Source organism: Marmota flaviventris, chromosome 14 (genome assembly GCF_047511675.1).
Source record: "Marmota flaviventris isolate mMarFla1 chromosome 14, mMarFla1.hap1, whole genome shotgun sequence".
NCBI lineage: Eukaryota > Metazoa > Chordata > Mammalia > Rodentia > Sciuridae > Marmota > Marmota flaviventris.
In genome coordinates, this window is record NC_092511.1 from 94,389,960 (window position 1) to 94,416,557 (window position 26,598).

General features: G+C 41.0%; 1 protein-coding gene and 1 long non-coding RNA gene across 2 annotated transcripts in view; one reads left to right on the top strand and one right to left on the bottom strand.

Moving 5' to 3' along the window:
* Nucleotides 1-26,598, bottom strand: part of LOC139701757 (uncharacterized) — a 240,145-nt gene that overhangs the window by 154,188 nt on the left and 59,359 nt on the right. The window lies entirely within an intron of this gene.
* Nucleotides 12,000-25,361, top strand: LOC114079705 (sulfotransferase 1C2-like). The gene is given in 8 exon segments (XM_071601298.1): nucleotides 12,000-12,020; nucleotides 12,022-12,151; nucleotides 12,585-12,710; nucleotides 17,964-18,061; nucleotides 22,248-22,374; nucleotides 22,873-22,967; nucleotides 23,092-23,272; nucleotides 25,249-25,361. Coding segments are annotated over 8 exon segments (891 nt in total).

Consider the following 26,598-nt stretch of genomic DNA (forward strand, 5'->3'; position numbering starts at 1 on the left):
TATGGCATTAATGGCTTTATAAAAGGGAGAGACCTGATCCTGCAGGCTTGCTGGGTCTCACCATGTGATGCCCCCTGCCATGTTACAATGCAGCAAGAAGACCCTCACCAGATGCTGGCACCTTGCTCCTGAGCTTTCCAGACTTCAGAAATGTGAGCTGAATAAAATTTTATTATTTATCCATTGCCAGTATTGGATATTTTGTTATAGAAACATAAAATGAACTAAAATCCCTTCTATGTACAGGGCAAAGACTTTGAAGATTTTTAGAAAGAAAACTATGATTTCCACTTAGAGATTGAAAAAGTAGAAAAGTAGATTTGAAAAAGTAGAAACAGAAAGCACACACTTGCCCCTGTACCTTATTCCTTCTTCTCACAGGACCCTCAGAACTCTGTCTACCTCTTTCTCTTCTACAGAGCAGTCACCTCTGCTTATACCTCCTGATTCTCTCTCTGGTCAGGACTCCACACGGCCTTTCACTTTAGAATTTCTACCTGTCCCTGAGACTGAACAGGTCACAGGCCACTTTGTGATAAGATTTTTAGAGAGCAGTAACAATTTCATAGGTTCCAAGATTCCAGAAGTCATACAAAGATCTTATAAAATTCTTATTTCTTTGTGTTTTCAGTGCCTACCATGGTCCTGATGATCAACTAATGCTGAATGAATGGACGATAGTAGTCAATATGCTGTGTTTTTTTCTCTTTTATTTTGAGAGTCTTTTGGGATCATCTTCATCTTTTTTATGGAATCCCTGGCCTTTCCTTACCTGCTTTCACTACCTTCTGGCTTCCCATAACTGAAACATGGTTCTAGGAACAAACGTCTAAACTAATAGCCATACGCAGTGGGCCCCATAAACTCTCTGGCAGGAAGTGCAGAGAGTACACTGCCCTCTCACTCTCGCCTGATTTCCATTGCCCTCATGCAATCAGTTCCTCCCACTTTGGGAAATGAATTGAGGACAGAAATCTAACCCTGACTCTGCACCTAGGTGTAGGCAAAAGTAAACTCATTAATCAGAGTCCTGATAGGGCCATACGAAACACATCAGTTCTTGAGGAAGAAAGCTATAGCAATGTACGAGCCATGCTTTGCCAAGATGCGGTCACACTCTTGGTGACTGGGAAAATGGTGATTGATTTCCCATGCTGCCAGTTAATCTTGGGTCAGGGCACTCAATTACCCTGAAGGAGGGCCCTCCTTAGGGCCCTCTCGGAAAAACCAGGGTCTGGACCCCAACTTCCTCACCTAGTGATTCACTGCTTGCTGTTAAACACCAACTGTAAGTAATCAGAGAGACAGTCAGACGAAGAATGTATTTGCAGCTTTTCTTTGAGTTAGTCCTATAGATAAAATGTATTTAAATATTGAATATAAAATATGCTATTAATTGTGAAATGTGGGTGGGTGGGATTGTGAGTCACATAAAAGATAAATCTGAATAAATTTCAGATGACCTTTTTTAACAAAAAAATTGTTTTCCTTTAAAGTGATAATGAGCTGGGATTGTAGCTCTGTGGTAGATGTAGGCTACATGCATGAGACCCTGGGTTCAAAGCTCGGAACCATAGACACACACACAAATGATACCACTCCATACCCCAAACAATTAAATTATCCTTAAAACTTAAAATATGAGACCTCAAAGATAACAGAATGATTTTCCTAGAGGAAAAGATGAATTATAAATATTTTAAGGATGTGGCCCGGAGTTCCTTCAGGCTTTTGCAGAGCTTCAAAGATATATGTGATATATGAAAGTACCAGGTGCTTTTGCCTCCAGAAATACAGACTGAAGGTCTAGCTTCAAGGTACAGGACCCAGTGTGATAGTCTTTTTTTTCCCCATTATTATAACAAAATAATTGAGATAAGTTAACTTTAAAAGAGAAAAGGCTATATTGCCTCAGTTTCAGAGCTTTCAATCCATAATCTATTGGGTTGGAGTGAGCCAATACATTTTATCAGGAGTGTATGGTGGAAGAAACTGCTCATTTCTTGATAGCCAGGGAACAGAGAAAGGGAGGGAGAGAGGGAGGGAGGGAGGGAGGGGGAGAGAGAGAGAGAGAGAGAGAGAGAGAGAGAGAGAGAGAGAGAGAGAGAGAGCCCTAAATCTAGTCCCACCTAAGTTTTAATAGCATAGCTAAGAAAACTGGGGGCATTGGGCAGTTAGTTGATTTTCTCTTTAAAATAAAAGAGGGAACTGCTATTAAAGAAAGGCAAATTACATATGCTATCTTATTCTATTTTGTTCTAGTATTACAGAATACCTGAGACTAGCAATTTGTAAAGAATAGAGATATATTTTTATGGCTCTGGAGGTATGGAAATCCAAGTTTGAGGGCTCACAACTAGAGAGGACTTTCCTGTTGTGGGATAACATGGCAGAAGGCATCACATGATGTGAGAGAGCAAGAGGGGGTGAACTTTACTTTCACAATACACAATAGTGTTGTGATAACAACTTATTGAGACTTAATCACTTCTTAAAGATCGCACCTCTCAAAACTGTTGCACTGGGGATTACATTTCAAACACATAAACTTTGGGGGACACATTCAAGTAATAGCATATGTAGGCTACATACTGTATGATTCCACTTATATTTGTATGCATAAAATATTCACAGTAAACGAGTCAATTGACATACAAAATAAATTAGTGGCTACCTAAGGTTGACGAATAGGGGCAATGAAGGGTAACCATTAAATGGTGCAGGGTTTCTGCCACCTCCTCCTGTTCCTCCTCCTCCTCCTCCCCTTTCTTATTCTCCTCCTTATCTTCCTCTTCCTCCTCCTTACTTTGTGTGTGTGTGTGTGTGTGCGCGCACACGCACATACACACACACACACACACGTGCATGTTGGTGCTTGGGATGGAACCCTGGCCTTCAAGCATGCTAGGCAAGTGCTATACCACTGAGCCACACAACCAGCACCAGAGTTTCTTTGTGGGATTACAAAAATGCTCTAAAATTGATTGTAGTGATGATTACACTAGTTTTAGTTTTACAACTAAAACTATTTTAAATGGGTGATGTGAATTAGACCTCAGTAAAACTGTGATTTCTTAAAAAAATAAGAGCTAGTTCATAGCACAGTTTACTTTCAGATAGAATCTGAGAAAGGCTTCAAGTAAAATTTGATTTTAAAGCTGATACATTTGACTCTATAAAATTTGATTAAGAATATTTTGGATAGGGAGAATAACAGGACTGAAGCAAAGAGGTAGGAAATTACAAGATGACTCCAGGGAACACTAAGTTCAGCCACGGATGGTGTCATATTAAAGAAGACCTTGAATTAAGGTGGAAGCACCAGACTTTGGGCCATACAGGATGAGAAGTAACTGCTCTGGACTGAGCTAATTTATATGATGAACACGGTAAAAATCAGAGGAAAGAGATTGGGGAAAAGGAGAGCTGATAGAAGGTTTTGCAATATCCCAGTTCACTGATATGAATGCAGAGGGAGCAACCAGAGCTGTACTTAAAACTATAAATTCTGGGATTTTAAAAACTATGGGTTTATTTTATTTTTAAATTTTGTTTTAATTAGTAATACATTACAGTAGAATGCATTTTGACACATGATACATAAATGGAGTTTTAACTTCTCATTTTCCTGGTTGCACATGATATACATTTGCACTGGTCATGTAATCATATATGCACATAGGGTAATAATGTCCAATTCATTCTACTTTCTTTTCTACACCCATACCCCCTCCCTCCTTTCATTTCTATCTGTCTAATCCAAAGTAGCTCTATTTTCCCCTAGAGCCTCCTCCCTTATTGTGAATTAACATCCACATATCAGAGAAAATATTTGGCTTTTAGTTCCTTGGGATTGGCTTATTTTGCTTAGAATAATATTCTCCAGCTCCATCCATTTATCTGCAAATGCCATAATTTTGTTGTTCTTTAAGACAGAGGAATATTCTATTCTGTATATACACCACAGTTTCTTTATTCATTCACCTGTTGAAGGCCATCTAGGTTGGTTCAATAGTTTAGCTGTTGGAAATTGAGCTGCTATAAACATGGATGTGGCTGCATCACTGTAGTACGCTGATCTTAAGTCTTTTGGGTATAAACCAAGGAGTGGGATAGCTGGGTCAAATGATGGTTCCATTCCAAGTTTTCTGAGGAATCTCCATACTGCTTTCCCAAATTACACCAATTTGCAGCCCCACCAGCAATGTATGAGTTTACCTTTTCCCCCACATCCTCATCAACTTTACTGATGCTTATATTCTTGATATTGCCATTCTCACTGGAGAGAGATGAAATCTCAATGTAGTTTTGGTTTGTATTTCAGTAATTGCTAGAGATGTTGAATATTTTTTCATATATTTGTTGATCGATTATATTTCTTCTTCTGTGTAGCGTGTGTTCAGTTCCTTAGTCTATTTAGTGATTGGGTTATTTGTGGGGTTTTATTGGTGTTAAGCATTTTGAGTTCTTTATATGGTTTATTTCTTATTTACAGTTGTCCTCAATAAACATGTGATGATAAAAGATATTGTTAGATAGGTCAAGGAATCCAAGGTAATGCTTCAGGTGTGAAAGATGGCAGCCCCAGGACCTGAAAGGAAATGGGGCAAGGGAATGAGGTAAGAGAGTGGTGGCATACATTCAAGTGGCTCTGGTATTGCAGACATCTACACAATTGGACATGAGGTATTTGAACTGCAGAGAAAGATCATGAGTTAGCCCTAAGAACTTTTGAGTCAATCAAATGAGGTTGAGTGTTGACAGCACTGGAATAAGGGAATTGGGAAGAGAGTAGAAGAAAAAATAGATTGCAATTAAACACAGAAAATCCCCTTTGGAAAAGGAGAGGAAAAGAGATGTCTGATGTCAGTACAGGGTCAAAGATGTCAAACTTTGGCAGGACAGGCAGCTAGGTGCACAGTTACATCGTAGGAGAATAGATTCTCTGGAAGAGTCCAAGGATTTCTAGAGGGGAGGGGGAACCTGACTCAGCACCAGTGGCATACATTAATGGAAAAGAATTTCAGCACATGCCAAATAAAGTTATAGACAGAGGTTTATTTAGGAAAATAGATACACATTCAAGGGAGAATGGGGGCAATCTCAAGAGAGATGTCTTTGAGGTAAAGCAAAGAATACACATCCAAGAGAGACTGCAGGCTATATCCAGAGGGAAATAAGCAATCTATTGGAGTGGGTTATTAATATTTATAGGAGGCCTCTGCTAGGGGCTGGACTAGAGGTGGAGCCAGGGAACAAGTACATAATTTTGCATAAGTTTTTCTTGTGCTTGACAATTTCCCTCATTTTACAAGGATGAGGGCCAAGGGCATGTTGTTCAAGAATTACAACTATTCCTGAGTGCACTCAGCATTTCAATGGCTCACAGATGTGAGAATCGGTGTACCTTTGAGACTTGGTGTATCTTTCTTTTAATCCTAAATCCTTCTCTCAGTTACACTTAAATTCCAGAAAGAAATCACTAGGTCAGAACAAGGTTGGGAGTTGACAGAAGAGCAGCAGTCAGTGAGTATTTAAGGCATGGCCAGTTTGATTTTCCAGGTAGCCTACGTCACCAAAAATATAATCTGTCTTCATAAATGCATGCCTTTTAAAAGATAAGGCAAGGTTAAATAAATGTATATCTAAACTCTAGACTTGTTGCTGTGTCTTTTCTGCATATAGGTGTTGATGAATACTGTTCAAGGAGAAAGAAAAGGAGAACCAACATTTGTAAGCAGTATGGGCTAGGAAAGATGTTTTCATCATTGTTTTTAAGCTTAAAGCAACAATTGGAGACAATCACCATTTCCTTCATTTTTTTAGGTGTAGATGGACACAACACAATGCCTTTATTTTTTATGTGGTGCTTAGGATCGTACCCGGGTCCCGCCCGTGCTAGGCGAGCGCTCCATTGCCGAGCCACAATCCTAGCCCCATGTCCTACATTTCATAGATTCAGAAAGTGAACCTTGGGCTAAAGAAATCACCAAAGGAGCAGGAACTTATTTGGAGCTCTTTCATTTCCCCCCATTAATGAACCCAAGTCTATTTACTCACCACTTATAAAAGGGTCAAATGAATTGAGGACCAATTGTTGGGGCAAGGAAAAAGATTTACTTGGTAAGCTAGCAAAACTGAAGATAATGGACTAGCATCCTGTAAACCTGCTCTTCACACAGGTTTTAAGCCCCCTTTATCTTTAGCTAAAGGGAAAAGAAGGGGATTCAGGTTAGGAAATGATGATAAAACCGGGTGGCTGGTAATCTGTTGATTCATGGCAGCATCAGTACTGAAGCGGGAGGAGAGAGTCAGATAAATCAACTTTGGGCTGCTGGTTTAAATGATTAACAAGGGCTGGGTGCTCAGGCACACACAGACCCTGACCAGAAAGGAGAGGACCTGGAGGCCATGTGCCTGTTTTCTCTGAAGCATAGCCTGGCTACACTCCGGGCCCTGCCCATTGTGGATTCTCTGCCTCTCTGAGAATCCTGGAGGGAGGAGCCAGAGCCACGAAGTGCTGGCATCTGCTGCAGAACTGTGGGCGCCCACAGGTGCCGTCACTGGGAGGTCATAGAAAAAAAGGAGGGGTGTGCTTGCTGCCAGACGTTCCTCCAGACAGCCTCGAGTTTTCAGCTCAAGAAAGCTGAAATTTGCAGAGTAGTCAAGGCCACAGTTAAGTGAGCACTGTACAATGAAAGGTGATTCTTTGTCAGGCAGGTGACAACAGAGTTTTTTCCCTATACAGTCAGACTCTTTCAGTAATGACTGTAATGTACCACACCAATAGGAGAGCTTCCCCAAGGGCCTCTACCTGCTGAAGGTCATTCAGCTGCAGCACAGAGGTAATTTGAGCCTCTGTGATTGCCATAGCCAGGGAACACCACCCTTTCCCTTGGAATGGAATTCCTGTGCCTACTGACCCTTGCTCAGGTCTTAAGGCTGCTGACTCTCTCCTGGAGCTTGAAGGTAAGAATATGGCTCAAAAGAAATGCTGTGCTTACCTCATTGTATCTTTTCATCTTTTGCCATGTAGGTGTCACCAAATAGGTCAACTCAAGCCAGGTCCTAAGGAAACTGAGAACAATGGCATGAAAGGTGCGTGTGACAGATACCAGTCAAACTGCTTCATCTAGAGATTCAGGTAATTACTCCCTAAACTTTCTCCCTGAAATATTCTCTCCTCTGACAGTGCTTCTGCAGCCTAGCAAGGGATCTGAGGGAAGGTGGAAAGGGCCGGAAATTCCTTCCATGGCATGGCCCTCTGCTCCCCAGCACTACTCAGCTTTCTCCACACTCCTGTTGAACCCCCTTTCCTGAGCTTCAGTCAGGTGCCACCACGCCCTGTGACTGCCTCCAACACAGTAAGGCCATGGGGATGACAGCACATTAGACAGCCCCATCTTTGACTTCCCTAGTCCTCAGCCAGCCATGTTTGTCAGCACCCTGCATATTGTGGCCTGTTGAGCTCCAGGTGCCCTTCCATACACAGATGCTGACTTATGATGGGGTTATATCTTGATAAGTCTATCATAAATTGAAAATATAATAGATTAAAATGCATTGATAAAACCTACCTCCAAACCATCCTAGCTCAGCAACACAGCGCACTGTAGAGTGTCAGCTGATTCCTCTTGTGATCATGGGGTTGGCTGGGACTTGCGGCTCTTTGCCATTGTCCGGCATCACGAGAGGATTTTGCCACATACTGTAATCCTGGGAAATGATTCACATTCAAAATTCAAAGTAATATTTCTACTGAATGCATATGGCTATTTCATCATATAAAGTCATAATTCATAAGTCTAATGCAGTTAAGAACTAAGTGCCTCTTGACTCTCACGCTCTCCTCCCACACCTCAGCCCTCAGCACCTGCCTCACTCACGATTTTCCCAGCAGGGTTAGACAATGTGTTGACTGAATGATTCTCAAATCTCCATCCCCAGGCCAGAGCTCTAGACCCACCTTCACACCTGCCTAAGGGTTCCAGATATAGAGGACCCACAGGCAGCTCAGATTCCCCCTCAAATTGAACCTAGCCATGCAAAAACTGCTCCCCTCCAATGCTCCCATTCGCAACAAATTCTCTGACTCCCCAGCTAACCCCATCAGAAATCTGTTCACAAGCTTGACTTTCCCCCCACCACCCCTTCACCTCACATTAATCATTAAGGTCTCTTAAGTCTGCTTACTTCTTCTTGTCCCCTCTGCCACAGTGCTAAGCAAAGATATGATCACCAACTCCACCTGAATTGCTGCAGAATTCTCCCACTGGGTTCCATTCCAATCCTTCCAGTACCCGACCCAGTGTGACCTTTCTAAAGTGCAACATGTCACCTTGGGCAGTCTCCAGCTTCACCCTATTTGGTGACCTCCTATTGCCCTTAGAATAAAAGCATACCCTGAAAGGCCCTTGTAACATCATCCATGCTCATTTCTATACACTCCCCACCCTAAAGCTCTAAGCTCTAGAAATTATTTAACATGAAGATACCTTGCTTCCTTGTTCCTTTGATCCTTTGATAAAGTTTGAATGTGGTGTGTCCCCTAACCCTCACCTCCACCCCCAACTCATGCAGGAGTTTGATCTCCAAACTATTATGTATAGTATTAAAAAGGTGGAAACTTTATCTTACTATAGTGTTTAGAGGCAGGGCCTTTGGGAAGTGATCAGATTAGTTTAGGGTCCTTAAGATGGAGTCCCCACAATCAAATTTCAGAGAGGTAGAGAGACCACACAGGAAATACACATATACTTCCCCTATGGTATGTTACACCTGAGTGGACCCTTGCAAGGGCCTGTCCAGTGTTGTTTGGACTTCCAGCCTCCAGAGCTGTAAGCTAAGCAAACCTCTTTATAAGTAACCTAACTTAGGTAGTTTACAATAAAAACACAAGCTGACTAATACAGCCTTCACCTGCTTCTCTGTCTGAATGTGCCAGTCCCTTCCCATGATATTATCTAGATTTCTATTCTAATACAGTAATGCACAGTTTAATACATGAATATAAAGCAAACATCCTTGTATCTGGCACCCAAGACAGTATATTATAAAAACTTGCCAGCTTAAAAAGAAGCCCTCATTTGCTCTGTCCTCTAACTTTTTAGAAGTGGCCACTGTCTTGACACTTAAGATAATCACTTCCTTTTTTAAAGTTCTTTTTTATTATTGTTTTACTCTTTTTTTTTCTTTTGTGTAGTGCTGGAGGTTAAACCTGGGGTCTCCTGCATACTAGGCAAGTGCTATACCACTGAGCTACATCCTCTGCTCCCTTCTTTAGACTTCTTCAAAGTCTAATCACCTAAGTGAACATTCCTGTGCATGTCTTTTCTTTAATATGTCCTTTTAGGTGGTTTTAAAAATATATTCACTCCTCTTTATTTTTTTTTCAAATGTCTTGTCATTTATTTGAAGTAAGTTTATTATTGTCCTGTAGACTTTCATGTAGTTTACATTTTTAATTGATTTATTTTAATTGGTGCATTATAATTATACATAAAAGTAAAATTCATTTTGATACATTCATATGTGCACATGACATAGTTGGGTTAATTTTATTCTGTTGTTACTCCCCTTTCCTAATTTCCCTTCCTCTATTCCACTGTACTCCCTTCTATTTTCATGAGATTCTCCCTTCTTTAGTTGCTTATTTCTCTCTAGATTTTGCATGTAAGAGAAAATTTTTGATCCTTGACTTTCTGAGTCTGGCTTATTTCCCTCAGCTAGAGGTTCTCCAGTTCTGTCCATTTACCAGCAAATGGTATAATTCATTTTCATTTATGGTTAAGTAAAATTCAATTGTATTTATGTATGTGTGTGTGAATAGACAGATGGATGGATGGATGGATAGATAGATAGATAGATAGATAGATAGATCACATTTTCTTTATCCATTCATCTATTGACAGGTACCTGGACTGGTTCCATAACTTGGCTTGTAAATTGTGCTGCTATAAACATTTGTGTGGATATATTTCTATAATATGCTGATCTTAATTATTTTGGATAAAAGTCAAATAGTAGAGCAGCTTGGTCATAGAGTGAGTCTGTTCCCAGCCTTTTGAGGATTCTCCATACTGATTTCCAAAGTGGATGTACTCATTCACAGTCCCGCCTACAATATATGACTATACCTTTTTCCTCACAACCTCAACAGCAGTGTATTATTATTTATATTTTTGATGATTATCATTCTAATTGGACTGTAGTTTTGATTTGCATTTCCATGAATGCTAAGGATATTGAACATTTTTTTTTCATATAGTTTTTGGCCATTTGCATTTCTTCATTTGAAAAAAATGTCTTTTAATTAATTTTTTAAATTAATTTTTAATTAATTTTTGTCTATTGATTGGGTTGTTCGATTTTGGGTTTTGGTGTTTTTTGAGTTCTATCTATATTCTGCATAATAAACTCCTATTTGAAGAATAGCTAGAAAGATTTTCTTCTCTCTTTTTGTTCTTAATTGTTTCTTTTGCTGTGCAGAAGTTTTTTTAATTTGACGCAATTCCATTTATTGATTGTTGGTCTTATATATTGATCTACATTTTCATTTCATTGTTGTGATATATTTTAACATAAATTGCCTTTAAACCAATATTTGCTTACTGATTTGGGTTCAATGTATGTGGTAGGACCACTTCATAGGTAATGTGTTTTCTACTGAGAGACATAAACTGTCCAATTGTCTTTCATTTCATGATGTAAACCATGCTATGGGGTTTGACTCTGTGAGAGGCAAAGGCAATTTGAAAGCTAGGTTTGGCCAAGCTGGGCTGCCAGTTCCCTCACCCATTCTATGGAATCACTGAACCAGCTTCTTTTATTCAATTTCCAACAATCGTTTGCTGTTACATTTTCTGTAAGGACCCTTTAATCTCTAAAGTTCTGTCACTCATATTATGCAAGAACTAAGAACTAATTTATACAGGCATTTAGCCTAACACATGACGAATTAAAGTGTTTGATAAGTGCTGGGTTTGACCATTATCATTTCACTCATAGTGGTATTAATAAATATCTTCTGAAATCCCAAGAGTAACATGGCCCACTACTTCTGTCTTCCTCCTTTTGTGCATTTAAAATCCTTGTTTTCAATACAACTTCTTTCAAAACAACCAACAACAAATGTAAAAATGTGCAAAGACTTTGAAAAGACATTTCTACAAAGAAGTGAACAGTTAGCTCATGAGAAAAAGTTCAACATCAAATCAAAACCACAATAAGATAAAACCTCATCCTCATCAGGATAGCTATTTTAAACACCCAGAAAACATCATGAGTTGGTGAGAATATAGAGAAATTGGACCCTGTGTACTGCAAGTAAGAACTTGAAATGATATAACCACTATGGAACAAGGTGCAATAGGTTTTTCCCAAAATTAAACATTATATGTTTAATTTTGGGAATTTCATTTCTATGTATTTACCCCAAAGTATGAACAGTGGGAACTCAAAGAGATATTTATATACCCAACTTCATAGCAGCATCAATCACAATAATCAAAAGGTAGAAACAATCCAAGCATCCCTGGATGAAGCAATAGATGAACAAATACAGCACATGAGCAAAGACTATCATTCAGCTTCGAAAAGGAAGAAAGTCCTGTAACATTCCACAATATGGGTTAATCATAAAGCTATTAAGCTAAGTTAAACAGACCACTCACAAAAAGGCAAATAGTGTATGATTTTAGTTAATTAACACATCTAGTGTTTGTGGAAACAGAATGTAGAATGGTGGTTTTCAGTGGCTGAAGAATGGGGAATGAGGAGTTAGTGATTAATGGGTACAGTGTTTCCATTTAAGAAAAAGAAAATGTTCTAAAGGTGGGTAGTAGTTATGGGGGCACAACAATGTGAAAGTAACTAATGCTACTGAATTATATAATTAAAAATGGCTAAAATGTTCAATTTCATGTTATGTGTATTTTAAAACCATTTTTTTTAAGAAAGCTCTTTTCTTTTCCCATAAGGACTCTCCATCACAAGATACTATGGCTCTCACCTCAGATTTGAAAAAAACAATCACAACTGAAAGAGGTGGCAGGGATCCCCCTGCAGAGTACCACTGTAGACAACTGGAGCCAGATCCAGAACTTTGAGGCCAAGCCGGACGATCTTCTCATTTGTACTTACCCTAAAGCAGGTGATTGTGGGGCAGGGAAGCAGCAGAGACCTCACCCTGCTAAGTCAGAAAGGCTATTTCCACATCAGTCTGAATTCCCCAGGATGGAAGACGTGCTCCTTGCTGTTCTAGGAGGGGGCTTAGGCTTGGATGCCTGGCATCCTTGGATTCCCGGAAGGGGCTGCAGCATAGCAGTGCTGGAGGCCCCACCTACTGTGCTCAGCCATGCCCTGCTCTTGGGTGATTGTGAGCTTTTCCTTTGCTGCTCCACTCAGAATAGAGACCCAAAGTCTGTCCCACATGGACGTCCATCTCTCATGGCAAACAGGATCCTGGACCCAGAGGAGTTTGAAGCCAATAACAATCTCCATGTCCCTTCATCCTTTCCCTCAGGAAGCTTCAAGAAGATTATCTAATAGTTTCCTGCTTCTTGTCTTTCTCTTCTGACCCTCAGGGACAACATGGATTCAGGAAATTGTGGACATGATTGAACAGGATGCAGATGTGGAGAAGTGTCAGCGAGCCATCATCCAACACCGCCACCCTTTCATTGAGTGGGCTCGGCCTCCCCAGCCCTCAGGTGAGTCCCTCTGGTGAGCTCCAGAGAGTTCACAGATACACACACACACACACACACACACACAGAGAGAGAGAGAGAGAGAGAGAGAGAGAGAGAGAGAGAGAGAGAGATGCTTCCCAAAGCTGAGCATTACAGAGATCCATGTAATAGAAACTTGGGAACACAAATAAATAGAGCCATGAGAATGAAGCAATGCAACTCTAGCATGGAAATCTGGAATTCTCAGAAAACTGTTGATGGTGGTCTAACAAACCTTTCCAAATGCTTTAAGAAATGAAGTTCCTGGTCTGATTGATATGCAGAAGAGCTTGTAACCTTGTCCAGGTGTATCTCCAAGCCAGGATACCCTTGAGGTCCTTCTGGATCTAAGTTCCTATGTAGGTGACACTGGGTTTGCAATCCAATGCCTGATGTTCTCCATCTCTTAATTATCTGTGGGGTGCTGACCCCCTATACAGGCTAACCTCTGTTTGCCTAACTGGGATTCATTCCATGTGCAATCAAGATCTTCCATTTTTCTTTGTCTCTGATTCTGACTCCACAGTAGGGTAAATCTAGACAACTAGGGTTCAAATTCTGGCTATGTCACTTATCCCATGACTTTTACCAAGTTATTTAACCTGTCTCTACAATTTACTCAGCCACAAAATAACCACAGAATTTAGCACCTACCTCAATTAGTTGTGAGGATTAACTGAGTTAATATATATAAAAAGCTTGAAACAGTGCCTGTCAGGGTGTATCATTGTAAAGTATTATTGCCAGCTACCTCTCCAGGATAAATCACTTGCCCCAGGGTGCCATCTGGTCCTTGGACCAACCAAGCCCAACTTTTGATCTTGTTTCTACATCCTGCCCCAGTCACCATTGTTTAATCTCTGACAATTGGGGAGATTAAAGAGAGAGAAAATCCTGAGCAAGATTTCAAATGAGGTTTCTTGCCAGTGGGGAGCACAATGTCCCATCACTAAGTCAGAAAAAAATAAGACAGAGCCTCCCTCAGGTCATCCCAGCAGCTGTAGAATTTTTAAGAAGCATGGTAACCAATCACCCAGTTTGGCATGTCATATGGAAGCCAAGATGGTTCTTTATGAATCAAGATGCCCTGAGTCCAAGGAGGAAAAAACAGTCTCAGGTTTTCTTTTCTTCCCAGCCACTGACAGATGAATACTCAGTGGAGACTCATCCATGCAGTGGTTTTATTTCAGGATAGACAATCTTTGCCCATAGAGGTGAGGTGTGCCCCTGAGAGGAGGAGGGTAGCTGATGACATCGACTTATACATGTGAGTCAAGGGTCAAAACCTCTGGAGTGGATGGGCACCACTGGGCAATGAACGAGCTAGTCAGTCTCCTTCCTAAGGTCCCTTCCACCCTCTGACCAAATCCCAGGTACAAAGACATTTCACACCAAAAGCACAGAGTCTAACAGGAATACATTTGGAAAGACTGAGAAAATGTTCATGCATGTGGGTGTGCGAACAACATATAGGTGAAATCTAGGAGTAACCCACTCAGTTCAACACTCACTACAGGCCCTGGACTGCTCATAAGACATCTTGCATTCACTGGCCCTCAATAAGTTATGGTTCCATGGAAGAGAAAAATGCAGACAATATGTATGTCACAATCAGTGGGTGAGTCAGAGGTTAGCATGGAGTGCTATGGGCAGAATGAGGGGAGCATGGCCAAACTGCACTCCTGGAGGGGACCAGAATGATCAGCTGTTACTTTCCTTGTTGACTATTGCCTCTCTCTTCTGCCAGACCACAAGCTCCTTGAAGGCAAGAACTATTTAACTATTAGCTATTTAACTTTGTACTCCCTGGGACTATTTCCACAATGCAGGCTGAACTATTTCTCTCATAAAGACACATGATATATGGCTCAAATCCCAGGGCTAGGACCTCAGTGCAGATGATGAAGGCCAAAAATGACTGACTCCATGTGTCCCCTGCTCCCTGCCAGTGAGATGAAAATGGGTTCCATAGCCTCAATAGAGATGAAAGCAAGAGAGAAGACACATGTCCTCTATACAGGGGGCCTGGAGCAGTGGGACCCATGTGAACAGAGGGGCAGAGTTTGAGCAGGAGACCAGAAAGGAGCTAAGGAAAGAGTTAAAAGGCAGCGCAGGTCCATCTGCCCTTGAACACTGTGCTTCCCAACCAGGGATCTGAGCAACTGCGGGATATTCCTGGGGTGGTATGAAATAACTGATTTCCTGGAGCACTAATAAGAGAAAGAGAGAGGATAAAGTGTAAATTAAGAACTGGCAGACGGATTTATGCAGAGTCCCAACCCCACAGAAGCTCTTTCTCCTATAGGCCATCTTTGGAAGAAGAGTTTATGTTGGAGTTGGGCTAAACCCACCAGGCGAGCTGGTTCAGGAGGAGGAGGGCTGCTATCTGGCTGTGGGAAGTGGTGGTAATAACTGAAGATAGGCTTCCCAATTAGAAGATGGCATTAAATTAGGTATGGAAGGAGAAAAATGACAGCCACAAATACCAGGAAAGAAATTGACCAGCCTGCAGGGCTGACTTCCTGGCAGATTTCCTGGGTCTTGCTCTCCAGGTTGGAACTGAGAGTCCAACAACCTGCAGCCTTCCTTCTGGCCTTTTTGTCTGTGCACCTAGTCAGTCATAGCCTCTTCCAAAGCCTCTCCAGACATTTCCACTTCTGGGGGTACAGTGGTTTGAACATTACAAGGACGTCCTAGGACCTCTTCTTTTAGAAGATACCTATAGATTCAAATTGAAGCACCACACATGTGGTTTCATCTATTTAATCAGGGTTACAATAAAACAGTTGATGCCCCAGGGAACAAGTGAAGAGGGAGCTACAAGAAGGTGGCGGCAAACAAAATTGAGATGATAGCTAAAAGGTAGGTGCCATATCAAGACCAATAGAAGGAAGAGTTCTCATTACAAAAATCACAAAACAAGTAAGGAAAAACAATTTCATGAGTTAGAAAAAATATATGAGGCAGAGTTAAACTGCTACAAACCTCAGTAGAGATGAAAGCAGTAGGGAAGACACATGTCCTCTATACAGGGGACCTGGAGCAGTGGGACCCATGTGAACAGAAGGGCAGAGTTTGAGCAGGAGACCAGAGAAGAGCTAAGAAAAGGCAGGGCAAGTTTGAGAATCGTTACTGAGAAGTATGAATTTAATGGCCTCTAAAAGTGGCTTTCCAACTTTCTTTTTAGTACTAGAATGCTCTCTTATTTAAAGAAAAAAATGTTGGAACCACATGATCCAGCAATGTCACTTTTAGACAGATATCCAAAAGAATTGAAAACAGGGACTCAAGCAGAGTTTATAGCAGCACTAGTCACAATAGCCAAGAGAAGCAAGCACAAAGAAAATGTAGTATATACACGCAATGGAACACAATTCTGATGTATGCTGTAACATGAAGAACACCGAAGACGTGTTAAGTGAAATAAGCCAAATGAAAAAGGACACATACTGTGATCCCACTTATATGAATACTTAAAGTAGTCAAATACAAAGAGACAGAGAGCAGAATTGTGGTTGCCAGAGACTTGGAGAAGAATTGTGGAGTTAGTGTTAAAGGGCACAGAGATTCAGTTTGGGAAAATAAAAAAGTTCAGGAAATGTATAATTATACAACAATGCAAACATACTTAAAGTCACTGAAATGTATACTTAGAAATGGTATAGATGGGGTTCGGAGTATAGCTTAGTGGTAGAACATGTGCTTAGCATGCCCGAGTCCTGGGTTCAGTCCAAGGCACACACACAAAAAGGTTAAGATGGTTGTTATGTGAAATTGTGATACCAATTTCTTAAAACATCATTGGAGATCCCCATAAATAAAATTGAGATGATCAGAATGTTAGTGTTAATGCTAATGCTAAAGTGAAAGTTTGGGGAGAAAATGCGAAGAGCTGTGGAGATGAGAGATCATGCCAAGCTTCCAAAAAGAACTGTTCCTCAATTGGAGTGGCTCAAAAGCAGCCATGATTTGAAAGCACTAGGTCTGCATGCTTCAAGTTGTCCATAACACGGATGTCAGCTCCAGACCTGGCCCCCCCTGTTGCAGGGCTCAGTTCTCATTCTCTTTCCTGGGACCTAGCAGAGAGACTCCCTCCTCCTCAGGGCCAGTAGAACAGCCATTCCCATAACACTTAAAGATTGCCCAGGAGCCTGGTTGACAGCAATGGAGGGAAGTTGGCATCCAGAACAACACTCCCAGCAACACACTTTTAGAAGGCAAAATATAGTTTACAGGTGTGCCCAGAACAAAGGACAAGAGGCACAGGGAGGCATCTTCTCCACAGTTTCCTTCCCGATGAGGCCCATCCTTGAAAAACAGGCACTGAGAGAAGAGGGCCTAGCTCCTCAGTCAGCTGAGGGCACTTTGATTACAGGCTTGGAACAGGAGACCTGATCCCCTGCCAGCCCTCACACCATGCCAGCAAAATGGGAGTTTGTGTGGAAGCCACTTCTAAGTGTAACTCCCTGCTGCACATGTAAAGTAACATGTTATTTTATGTCATTTCTTATTTCTTTATTTTAGAAATACCCTCCCTCAGCAATCAGCATTCTTGACCCTTCATGGAGAGGGATCTTCACCCATCATATACAAGAGGTCCAAATTCAACTGTGTCACCTAAGCACATCAATTCACTCCAGATCTTTGGAGCGATTTTGATTTTCAGCACTGACTCCTTTGGCTCTCCACTGGCAATTTACCCGAGCCTCTGATTGCTACACTAGAGTTGAAACTCCTTAGAGAGAAGATGTTTGCTTTACTTGTTGTCTTTTCCCCAAAACCTCAGTTCAACACAATATTGCATACAGCAAGTACCCAATAATGGTATAAATGAAAGAGTAGAAATCAAGACTTACATGCCAGGAAATATCTATGGTTTTAGAGTTGGAAAAAGTGATGGGCATAGGCCAGTCACATGGGGTTGGCTCTAGCTGGCTGGAAGGTGACAGCCCTGCTCTCTCGTCCTGATGGGCTCCATTTCAACACGATACAGTCGTCCATCTCCTTGTCTTTGAAGTAATGAAGTAGCTTAACTTGAAGCTCCCTTATAGCCATCATGTTGTCATTCTTCAGAATGAAAGTAATATCAGTAATATGACTGTGAGATCCCAAAAGAAAGCCAAGAAACAAGCAGAGAGATAAGTGCATAATGAAACATTCCGGACAGAGCCTGAGACATAAGTCCCCACACAGTGCTTACACCATACAGATGTGTCCTCTTGAATTATTTTAAAGGTGTGGAAAAAGCCAATGCGATGCCTGCTCCACGGATACTAAGGACTCACCTTCCTACTCAGTTATTGCCACCATCTTTCTGGGAAAACAACTGCAAGGTAGGATCAGTTCAGCCACCTGGTGGCAGGAGGAGAGGAAGCCCACCCAGAGTGAGGCCTCCAGACCCCGGTTCAGAACTTCCTCCTCCATATCTTTACCTCTCCTCTACTTCTGAAGGGTTGACAGCTTCTCAACAGTAAGGGAAAATGCAGTGAACAGTTTCAACAAGGATATTCCCGTGAACAGTTTTAACACGACGTGAAGGCAGAAGCTGTACTGAATTTCTAGAGAGAATAAGACATGGGGAGGCATGAGGATCCACTGCTCTGAAGAGCAAGGCTTGCTGTGAAAGGAAGAGTGAGAACAGGGGGCCACAGGCTGGGCCATTGGGAGAGGGAAAGGGGAATAAAAAAAAAAGCCTTGCAGATTTTTCAAAAGGGAAAGTTGATGAACAGATGGAGCAATGAATGCTCTTGAGTAGGCACTTGGCCAGAGCCCTGAGCTCCTTGTTTTATTCATTCTGGTACTTTATTTATCAGCTACATCAGTGCCTGTTAAATTTCTGTCACAACATAGGGCAGTAAAACGTGCCTGCTGATCTACAAAAGATGAGAACTGTGTAACCAAAGGGAGTCAAGAGCACAAATTGAATATGGGGCACTGTTTTCTCAGCAGTGGAAATAGATGGGAATGACTAAGAAGGCAATTTCAGGATGACAGGGGTGCAGGTGGGGGGACTCACATCAAATGACATGGCTTCCTTTTGGAAAATCTGGGTAAGGAGTGAGAACTTCTGTTTCCAGGATGATGTTTTGTATACAAAAACATTTGTATACAACCAATGAATGCTGCAGGACATAGCAGAATTTCCTTTTTAAGTGTACAACTGAGATGGGTTTAAAAGTAAGGAAAGTCCCTAAGTTCTAAAAATGAAGAGGGAAATAAAACTCAGAGAAGTAAATTAGGCCTGGATCTGTCTGGGGAAATTTGATGACCTGGATAACCCAACAACTTAAATTTTGATGGCTTCCAAGGCACAAGGCCAAAGCCAAGGATATAAGGAAGCAGAAGAATAAGGAGAATAACTGGGATACTGAAAGGTTGAATCCTCAATGGTGGGTGGAGAAGATGAAGGAGAACCCAGGGAGCCTATCTTGAGCCTGCTCTTAGCTCCCCTGAGAATGTGTGCCCAGTGTCCTCCTCTCTCAAAACTTTGAGATTCAAATTGGCCTTCCTTATGCTGTTTAAGAAAATACAATAAGTCAAATCAGCATATAATAACTGTCAGTGTTCACAGGAGTCCTGGCAGGCACATACATGGTCTGGAAGAATACAGTTTCTGTCCAGGCCCCACAAGATACCCACCTGAGCTCACCACCCCACATTACAAAATACAGAATTAGCCAAGATACTGAGATTGAGATAGAGATGATAGATAGATAGACAGATAACAAGCAGCAGAGTTAGACCTCGAGAACGTTACTTAACAATTTATCACCCACAGAAATAAAAGAAGAGGTCTGGGAAGTAGTAGGGTGTTTTCCTAGCATACAAAGTTCTCGTTTCATTTACAGCACTGGAAAGAAAAAGAGAGAGAGAGAGACAAAGAGAGAAAGAAGAAAAAAGGGAAGGAGGAAGGAAGGAAGAATAGGTTGTACAAAGAAATGAAAGATTGAATCAAAATTAAAATACAGGTATAAGATATAATTAGAAACAGAACTATTAAAGAAATATATGTCAGTTATTGAAATTTAAAACCCAAGAGTAGGCTAATATGCAGTATAAATACAGATGAATATCAAGTTCATGAACTTGGAGAGGGGATGAAGTCTTGTGACTGGAGGTCAGAAATATGAGAAGAGAGTCACAAGCTGGCAAGGGACAGTGAAGTGAAAGACAACTGAGGTTTAAAAGCTTAAGAATTCAGGTGCTTTTTTTAAATATTTTAAGAAACGTGTTCATTGGTGGAGAAGACGGATATAGGACTTAGACAACAGTGGCAGAGTAACCAACTTTGAAAGCAGGGCTTCTCAATCTCAGCCCTTATAATTTCGTTTTGTTTTGTTTTTGCTTAAAAGACAAATGGGATTTGTTCAAAGGGATGTGGTAAGTAATACAGACATAGAAATGACCGTCATGAAGAGTGTTTTGTGCTCACAGTTCCCTAGAAACAGAAGGTACCGCATGCCACATAGAGCCATATAGAGAAGTACCAGGTCAGTCAGGATGCAGAGAGATGAGACAAAAATATGTACAAGAGCCATTATTGTAGTTTCTGCAGGATGGGGACAGGAGACGCAAGGAGGCAGGCTTCGAGTTGGGTGGTTTGAACGATTTCAGCAGACTCTGGGGCATAGGGCTGTGTCTAATTGTCTGGTACCTGCCCTGTGTTGAGTGGGCAGGTGGATAGTGGTTCAGAGTATGAGAACTTCATAAAGGAGGAGGTGGAACAGTGAGCTCTGGATTGGTTGGCTGTATATTTACTAGACCTTGGAATGAGCCACTCCTAGAAAGGATACTCCCTCTAAAAACAGAAAGGTTCCCAAATGTCCAAGTATCAGAATAGAGAATATAAAAGATAGTTTGATATGAATAAATATAGCACTACTGATATTTTGAGCCAGATAATTCTTTCATGTGGGTGGGAGCAGAAGGACTCTCCTATGTATTTTTTTTATTAATTTTTAAAATTTATATATAAAAGCAGAATACATTACAATTCATATTACACATATAGAGCACAATTTTTCATATCTCTGGTTGTATACAAAGTATATTCAAACCAATTTGTGTCTTCATACCTGCACTTTGGATAATGATGACCATCACATTCCACCATCATTTCTAACCCTGTGCCCCCTCCCTTCCCCTCCCACCCCTCTGCCGTATCTAGAGTTCGTCTATTCCTCCTATGCTCCCCCTCCGTACCCCACTATGAGTCAGCCTCCTTATATCAGAGAAAACATTCAGCATTTGTTTTGGGGGGATTTAACATTATCTCCTCCAACTCTATCCATTTACCTGCAAATGCGATGATTTTATTCTCTTTTATTGCTGAGAAAATTCCATGGTGTCTAAGTGCCACATTTTTTTTTCATCCATTCATCTACTGAAGGACATCTAGGTTGGTTCCACAATTTAGCTATTGTGAGTTGTGCTGCTATAAATATTGATGTGGCTGTGTCCCTGTAATATGCTGTTTTTAAATCCTTTGGGTATAGACTGAGGAGAGGAATAGTTAGGTCAAATGGCGGTTCCATTCCCAATTTTCCAAGGAATCTCCATATTGCTTTCCATATTGGCTGCACCAGTTTGCAGTCCCACCAGCAGTGTATGAGTGTACCATTTTCCCCACATCCTCACCAACACTTATTGTTGTTTGTCTTCATAATAGCTGCCATTCTGATTGGCATGACATGAAATCTTAGTTTTGTCTCCTGTGTATGGTAGAGTGATGTACAGCATTCCTGACCTTTACTCACTAGAAGCCAGCATCACTGTCCCAGTGTCACAACTAAAAATGTCTCTGGTGATTGATAAATGTCTTCTGGTGGAAAATATCATCCCTGATTATGAACCACTGTTTTACAGTGAAAATCAGCACAGCACTGAAATAACTGTTCATGGGTCCTGGGTGGATAGTTGAGAGGCCACTTTGGGGCTGATACAATCAATGTGAATTTACCTACCTCTCTCATTTTATAATAATGAGACAAAAGTTGGTTAAATGAAAAGTTAGGAAGAGGAAGATTTGAATTTGAGGTCAAAGTGACACATAAAAGGATGCTTTGTAGGGGCAGAGCTGAAGTGACTAGAGATAGAAATAATAAAGTTGGAGAGGCCAGAAGGAAGATAGTAACTCTTTTCTTGTTCCACAGTCCAGACCCTAACCATGAAGCTATCCTGTTTCACTAGGAAACCAAGATGAGTTTGTCAGAAGGCTCATCCACATGCATGTGGCATTTTTTAGTCACACGACAGGTCATACTTTCTAAAGGAGGATTTAGCTCCCTGCCACCCGTGGGGATCAGGTTAGCTAATTAAAGACTTAATAGGACCAGGTTGGAAACAGAGTATAATTGGCAAAGATACAAGGAGAGTGGTGAGAGGTTACAAAGCCACACAGCCAGCTCCAAAGTGCTAAACAGGTGTGTGTAGATATCCTCAGGAAGACTCAACCCAGGTGAACTTTGTGAAAATCCATTTCTATACCATTTTTCATCCATCTGTCTCCTTACCCTAAAGTTCCTTTATGTAGCTCGAAATGCCAAAGACTGTATGGTTTCCTACTACCATTTCCAAAGGATGAATCAAGTGCTACCTGACCCTGGAACCTGGGAAGAATATTTTGAAACCTTCATTGATGGAAAAGGTAAAAGAAAATGCTTCATGTACCTGTATTCCCATTCTAGTGAGACTGATTCAAGAGAATCAGACATAACATTTGATTCTCTAGAAGTTTATGTGCCTCTTTAGGTAAGTCCTGCCATGGATGGGGACCAGGTAGAGCAGCTTGGCTGCTTTTCCACTATAGACCCACAGCCCTCAGTAAATATCTTCCACCTGATTAGAAAGTCTTTATTCTGGGTCACAGGTTCTGTTAAGGCACCCTCATTCCAAAGGGATTGCTATCTCAGTGAGGGTACGCATGTTTGTGCATCCTCAACAGGAAGACACTTTGGGTAACATGTTTGGACAAATAACCCCAAGCCCGTCCCAGTCCACATGACCATCAAAATCAAACAGATTAGGACTCTTAGGAGGTATCTGATGCAGAATTTGTCCCCTTTACACTTCAAATCAACAAAATCCTGACCCTCAGAAGGTTCTGTGCCATTTCTATGTAGACTGCTCTTTGCGTCTGTTACAGTGGGTTGGGGCTCCTGGTTTGACCATGTGAAAGGATGGTGGCAGAAGAAAGACAGATATCAGGTTCTCTTCCTCTTCTATGAGGACATAAAGAAGGTGAGTAAAGAACCACTTAGACCCAGGGCCAGAGAAACTTGAAGCTATTCAGGGCTGTACTTCTGAGAAAGAATCATGGCTTTCTGAAACTCATCCATTCCATTCCTATGTCACCCTCACACAGGACCCAAAACATGAAATTCAGAAAGTGGCACAGTTCATGGGAAAGAACTTGGATGAAACCGTGCTAGATAAAATTGTCCAAGAGACATCATTTGAGAAAATGAAGGAAAATCCCATGACAAATCGTTCTACAGTTCCCAAAACTATCCTGGACCAGTCCATTTCCCCCTTCATGAGAAAAGGTTTGTGGGGCCTTGTCACAAATGCTTAGCCTGCCTGGTAACATTGACAAGAAGATACTGGGTTTCACTAATTCCAAAGCAATGTATTGACTATTCATGATACCTGGTTCTAAAAAAGCTAGGTACTTGAACCTGTTGTAGTAGACAAAGCTCTGTGACTAGCAAAGGAAATGCAACCTTGTCAATGAATAAAGGCAGGAGCAACTATTGATCAAGAATTCACAGAGACTCCTGGACCTACCTAATGATCTGGGACCTAAGCAGCAGGAGGTCACAACTCTTTGCTCTATGAATCCACCACTTAAAAGGCTCAGCTACTGTCTACATTATGCATATCTTCGGTCATGACCCATTTCCTCTCTCTCTGCCCATTGTAACTTTAACTTACATTATAGTTTCTGCTGTCTCAATATCTGCTCAGACCTCGGTCATGACCATGTCAAACCTGCCCTACATCATGATTTTCAACTGTAACTACTGCTGAGAACTGCCTCCTCTTGGTACTTTTTGCTTCTAATTCTTAAAAGAGGGATTCTAATTGGCCCAGCATATATTTTTCAAGGGAAAAAAACTTCATCACTTTTATGTAAGAAATAATCCATTAAAATTATAGAAAGTTAAATCAATTCAATATTATCTCTTTAAAGAAAATCTCCTCCAAATGCTACCACCCCAAAGTTCTTCTGCTCTCTGTTTTATAAGCATATACTTTTATTTTTCACAACAGAGGAACTATGGTTTGCATACTATTTTGTAATGTCTTTTCTTCTTCCTTTTATTTTTTGGTAGGCAACTGAAATTATTTCATTGCCCTTTCCAATCTAAAAGAGTACTCAATGCTTCTGAAACAAATCAAATGATTCCATTTCTTTTCAAATAGCTGATGGTGATTTTGCAAACAGCCCTTCTTTAGGCCCTTACATACCTACCTTTCTATACACACTCTTCCTTTTTTCTCATACAAACACAGAGATATGTATACCATATGTAGTTATCCTATACAAATTTGCCCACCAGAATATGAAACATCTCTTCAGGGCAAGGCATATAGATCCAAGCCCCTCACTGCTTTTAGAAGTCCTCTGTTATATCAAAGTGGCATAATAAACATTCATAATTCACCCATCTGTTTTTCTAGTGATAGGGAAGTTATCATTGCCTTCAGTTTCCATCTTTATGAATAATGTCACAATGAAAATTTTTGTGCATAGTTCTTATTTCCTGATACTTTTCTGTTACATAATTTTTCAGAAGAGACATTGGTAGAACAAAGAACATTTTCTAATATAAAATTATTTTAATCACTGCTTAGTGAAAAATAGTATCTCCTTCTAACTATTTTCAAATTATTTTATGTTGATATATAATCTAAATACAAAAATGCTCAGATCTTAAGCATACAGTTTAACATACTTTGATATATATGTAGCCATACGACCAGCACCCCAATCAAGATATCATTTTCATAACTCCAAAAGGGACCCTCTCATATCCTGTTTTTATCAATATGTACCTGCAGAGACAACTGCTATTCTAATCTCTATCCTGTAGATTGATTTTACTTGTTCTTGGATGTCATACATATGGAATCACACAGTACACTTTTTTATGTCTGGGGCCTTAGGTCAACATAACACCTTGAGATTTCTTCATGTGGTGTATTTCCATAGTGCATTTGTTTCTATGTCTGTGTAGTGCCACTGTGTGACTCTACCGTGGGTGGGCTGGGTCATTCTGGGTCACCAGCTCCTGTACCAGTCATGATTAGATTCAGAAGCCCATCCCACTGCACTGAGCCTCAGAGGGCTGCTTCCCATAGCAGATGGCTGCAGATGGAATGGAGTTCATTGAGGGATAACTGGGTGAGTCAGGCTACTGACAGGCCAAGCCTAATGTGGGTGCCCCACTGATTAACTTGGGTCCACTCAGTCTGTCCATAAGAGAATGACAACTCCTATCTGGTTTCCATCTTCTAGGAACTGTGGGGGATTGGAAAAACCATTTCACCGTGGCCCAGAATGAAAAGTTTGATGAAATATATAGGGAGAAGATGAAAGGAATCACTATAAACTTCTGCATGGAACTCTGAGGAGGTAGTAAATAAAAAGTTGGAAGACAAGAACACAAACGCTGTCTTCAATCCTCAGCCACAGCCAGATGAATCTCTGAAAGCACATTGGAAATGTTTATGATTGTGGTGCAAACCATCTCTGTAATTATGAACAATATGTCACAGCTTTGCAAAAAGGATCATGCCTAATGCCTACTTTCTCCTCTATTTTTTCCAAACTAAGAATAAGACATCTTAATAAACTAGGTAAAATATAAGACTTAAATACTACAAGGATTTTTATAATCCCCATTCTTTTGGGAAGTGTATCCATTTTCTAGGGTGCAATATAACAATATCTTGAGAACAAATACACAAATATTAGATAAAATATATACTAACAACATGAAATTCTGATGTCTGATCTGACCACTGGGGAACACTGGTCTGGGCTCAATCCGGAGGTTCTTCCTGGTCACAATGGGAAGAGAAATAATGGGAAGGGATACAACCCTGGTGCAGCCAGACCTGAAAAAATATATTCTGAGCACCCTGATTGTAAGCAGAGAATGAAAGGAAAGGCCAGAGAGTGAATGTCAGAAGTCTAAAACATGATTAAGAGGGACAAGGTGCTAGGCCATATAGGAAACAGCAGGAGGGTGGTGTTCAGGAGCCCAAGTTAGATCCTGGTGAAGGCAGAAAGTAGGGGAAGTGACTGATGTCAGCAATGTCAGCCCAGGTGTGGTGCTCAACATGGAGACAACTGAGCCTCAGCTTCACTGCCATACATTCTGGGGAATACTTCCTAACCAAGTTAGGTGTCCTTTGCACTCAATTCCCATATTTTCCCCTATTGCTTATCTGTACATCCCACTACATTGTAAATCCCTTGGGGTTTGGTTCCATATCTTAGTCACCATTTTACTCCCAGTGCCTAATGCATACAGCACTTGCCAATACAAACTTGTTGCATGAGCGAATGAAAGCATAGAATACAGGAAGGAAGGCACATTTCAAATTACTAACTCCAAACTTTGACCCTTTTCTTTTAGACCCGAATCAGAGGGTGCACTAAGCCAAATAACATACTGATTTCTTTTCATCATTGCTCAAGTTTGGACCTGAACTTTCCCACAAAGTCCCATGTGTTAAAGACTTGGATTCCAGTGTGTCCCTATGGTGTGGTGATGAACCCCCAGAGGAAAAGCTTAGTGGGACTTCTCCAGGTCATTGGAAATATGCCCTCAAGGAGGATAGTGGGAACCCAGGCTCTTCT